Source organism: Austrofundulus limnaeus, unplaced genomic scaffold (genome assembly GCF_001266775.1).
Source record: "Austrofundulus limnaeus strain Quisiro unplaced genomic scaffold, Austrofundulus_limnaeus-1.0 Scaffold1986, whole genome shotgun sequence".
Lineage (NCBI taxonomy): Eukaryota > Metazoa > Chordata > Actinopteri > Cyprinodontiformes > Rivulidae > Austrofundulus > Austrofundulus limnaeus.
The window spans coordinates 20,228-23,642 of record NW_013954388.1 but is presented as its reverse complement, the minus strand read 5'-3'; the positions used below and the strand labels follow the sequence as shown (position 1 = coordinate 23,642).

The window sequence follows — 3,415 nt, the reverse complement described above, 5'->3', positions numbered from 1 at the left end:
TTTTTTTTTTTTTTTTTTTTTTTTTTTTTTTTTTTTTGGCCAGCCATAAGAAAAACGTCAAAAAGAACCGGATGAAAGCTCTGTATGCTGCTGTGATTGAGGCCAAGGAGGCAGTTACTAATCGACGTCTCTGTGACCTTTTTGCTGTTAAACCATCCAAGAAGGACTACCCTGACTACTATAACGTCATTCTCGAACCGATGGACCTGAAAACCATCGAGTACAAAATTCGAAATGAACGCTACGCCACAGAGGAAGAGCTTCTAGAAGACATGAAGTTAATGTTCCGCAATGCCCGGCATTATAACGAAGAAGGATCTCAGGTCTGCTTTATGACTTCTCTCAGGATAAAACATTCAGCTTTTGCTTTATTACTTCATAAATGACACATTTCTAAAACAAAAACTTGTTTATGTAGGTATATAATGATGCAAACATTTTGGAGAAGATACTGAAAGACAAGCGTAAAGAGTTGGGACCTCCACCGGAGGAGGAGGATGTGGGATCACCTAAACTGAAGTTAAGTAAGTGTTACCTTTTGTTAGACATGCTGGGGTGCATTTACTCCATTTTTTAAAGATGCACAAGCATGTTAGGCAGAAAGCAACTTTTAATCAATTTTTATGTTATAAGCTAAAATTAATTTTTATAACAATTAGTTCTAGTACAGCCAAAACTTCATTGCGTCTCATTCCACAAACTTCTTTTGTAATCATGTTTGTTTCTTTTGACTTTGAAACATAATTTCTTTTGTAGCACTTTGAGATTTTTGTTAATGAAAAGTGTGTTACAAATTAAATTCATTATTATTATTATTATTATTATTATTTACAGTACAATAATAAAAATAAGCCAAAACCAAAAAAATACAAATCAAAATAAAATGAAAGGTAGAAGAAGAATAAATCTTATTTTGTCTCAAAATTGTCTCAAATTAAATTCATTATTATTATTAATAAAACAGAGAATGGGCTCCAGTTCATCTCCACAGTAAAACTGTCAGTCAATATGTTGACATTTTGTAGTTCAGTCATTTTATAGATGCTGCACGGTAAAAAAACAAACAAAATATTTGAGTTTTCATTAAACATAACACACTGCAGACACCTTTTTCTAAAGTAAAATCTGATTTTCTGAGTTTGGCCAAATGTATTCCTAACTCTGAGTTCCTGAATGAGTTTTCTCATAAAAAGTGTTTTTTTTTTGTTTAATTAATTAATTAATTTATTTATTTGCTTACTTACTCATTTTGGGGAGTGAGACGCTCAAAAGGTAACAGGTTTAAAGTTCGTACCTCACCAAACGTATGTTTACTTTTGACTGCATCTTTTTTTACCTCATAAATAGGAAGTATAAACTCATAAAACTTTCCCCCCCAATTTTTCAAAGACTTATGTAAATATACTACATAGATGTGCATTTAAGTGCATGGTGTGTACTTGTAAATGCTTAATATGTGTTGTGTGCATATAACTACTGTGAGTCAGTTTTTCTGTTGTTTCTTAGAGTTTATTCTTGATTTTCCTTTGTGATTTTTTTATCTTCCATTCAGTTGTGTTTTCCCTCTCAGATGTTGCTCCGCCCACTGTCACATGCTCCTGTTGTCTCTGTCCAGGTGTTTCTGTTCATCAGTGTCTCTCTCTAAATGTCTGCTCTGTGTGTGGGTCAGTGGAGCATGAAGTGTAACTTGTACACCGTCCCGTCCCATTTCGAGCCGAGCCGAGTCGATCCGATCTAGGTTTCTTGAGTTATCTCCAGGATTTGGTCAGGACAGTTGGCTGCAGAATCAAAGTGGGCGTGTCACAGGAGTGGGCGTGTCTAAAGCATAAACACTGTGGGCTACGAGGTCTACATGACGGTATCCTTAGATCCTGCTTGACCTCTTTACAGCCTGACCCTGACCCCAACACGTTAACCAGGAGAAATGTGACCCAAATAGGGGTCTCCAGAAAAAGTGGTGCCGAACAGTAACGCCCCCTTTGTTCTTGTCCAATCAGCTGGTGCTGTACGGTGACACCCCTTTTTTGTTTGTCCAGTCAGGTGTGTCCCTTTAAAAAAGTCCGTCAAATCAGGTGTGTCGCTTTAGAATCGCCTTTCCTTGTGACACGCCCACTCGTCTGCAGAGACCCCCTACTTGGCCCTGAAGGCTCTTTTGTTCCCCGTTCCTTTAGGGAAGAACGGGGTTGGTTGTCACACTTTTTACTTTAATCTAAATTAGTGTTTCTCATCGGGGCGGTGCCGCCCCTAGGGGACGTTGCGACAGTACCAGGGGGCGTTGGCAGCAATATTTACCAAAAGGGGGCACTGTAAATACGTTTAGGGGGCATTTGCTTGAAGGTAATATTTTCACCAAAGACTCACAACAACAGCAGTTTAAACTTTGAACTGCTTGTGAACCACTGATCTAAATAAAAAAGAAATGCTTAGTCAATCTAATTTCAATGTGTAATGGAACTCCAAAGTGTCTTTTTGAAGTACAAGAAAATATCCGTCTCAGGAGGATTTATTCAAAAAGATACGCACTACTAAACATGAATTGTGCATGTAGGGTTGGTTGTCCCAATTATATTTCAATGAGAAAAAAATTAGAAAAAGGCTTTTAAAAATAAACATTAATTCAAACATATTTGTAAATTTACAATGTTTAATTTAATATCTTAGTTGATGAAATCATTTTATATAGGTAACAACATCTTATTTACCATAAACTGATAGGACTTGTCAAAAATTAGAATAAAAAACAGATTCAAGTTGTCTGCATCTGAACAGAGTAGGGTCTGTCCATTTTATTCAGTCATCACAGTTCTGACAGATGTACTGAGGCTGTCCTGGTGTGTCTCACAGGCACCAGTGGACCAGTTTCATCCCCAGAAACCTCTAATGGACGTCTTGTTTGTAGTATCTTGCCAGTGTTTGATAGTTGATATTGAAGTCCTTTGCTGTACTTTAGATAGATTTGTGCAGCAGTTTCACAGCGCAGACTGCCCTGAGCATCACGTCAGGTGGTGTCTGGTCATTGTTGGTCATGTGACAACCAACCCCATCAGGAATGTTTTGTTAGCAGTTGTTCTAGCAAGCACATGTCATAGTCTAGCAAAGAAAAATAACATAACTATAGCTCTGCCTTTTAGCTTTCAAATGCCAATAAGTGTTTAATTTTAAATACATTCCTTAAAGGCACAGTGTGTGGGATTTTTTTGTTTTCAGTGACATCTAGTGGTTGAGTGGTTGAATCATCCTCCCTGGTCCTCCCCCCACCCCCACCCCCCACTTCCAAACACAAAGGAGTTGCTACGGTGTCTCTCAGGTGTCAAAAACCTTTGATAATTCCAACCGCGATGTCTACCAGCAGCTTCAGGGCTAGTGATGTTTCAAGTGGTAAGATTATTGATTTGATTTGATTTGATTTGATTTG

At 37.7% G+C, this 3,415-nt stretch overlaps 1 protein-coding gene across 1 annotated transcript in view; it reads left to right on the top strand.

Moving 5' to 3' along the window:
• Positions 1 to 3,415, top strand: part of LOC106536817 (protein polybromo-1) — a 17,845-nt gene that overhangs the window by 4,909 nt on the left and 9,521 nt on the right. Inside the window, exons 14-15 of the mRNA XM_014034142.1 lie at positions 44 to 323; positions 419 to 524. Of these exons, the coding sequence (XP_013889596.1) occupies positions 44 to 323; positions 419 to 524 (386 nt within the window). The remainder of the gene's footprint in view (positions 1 to 43; positions 324 to 418; positions 525 to 3,415) is intronic.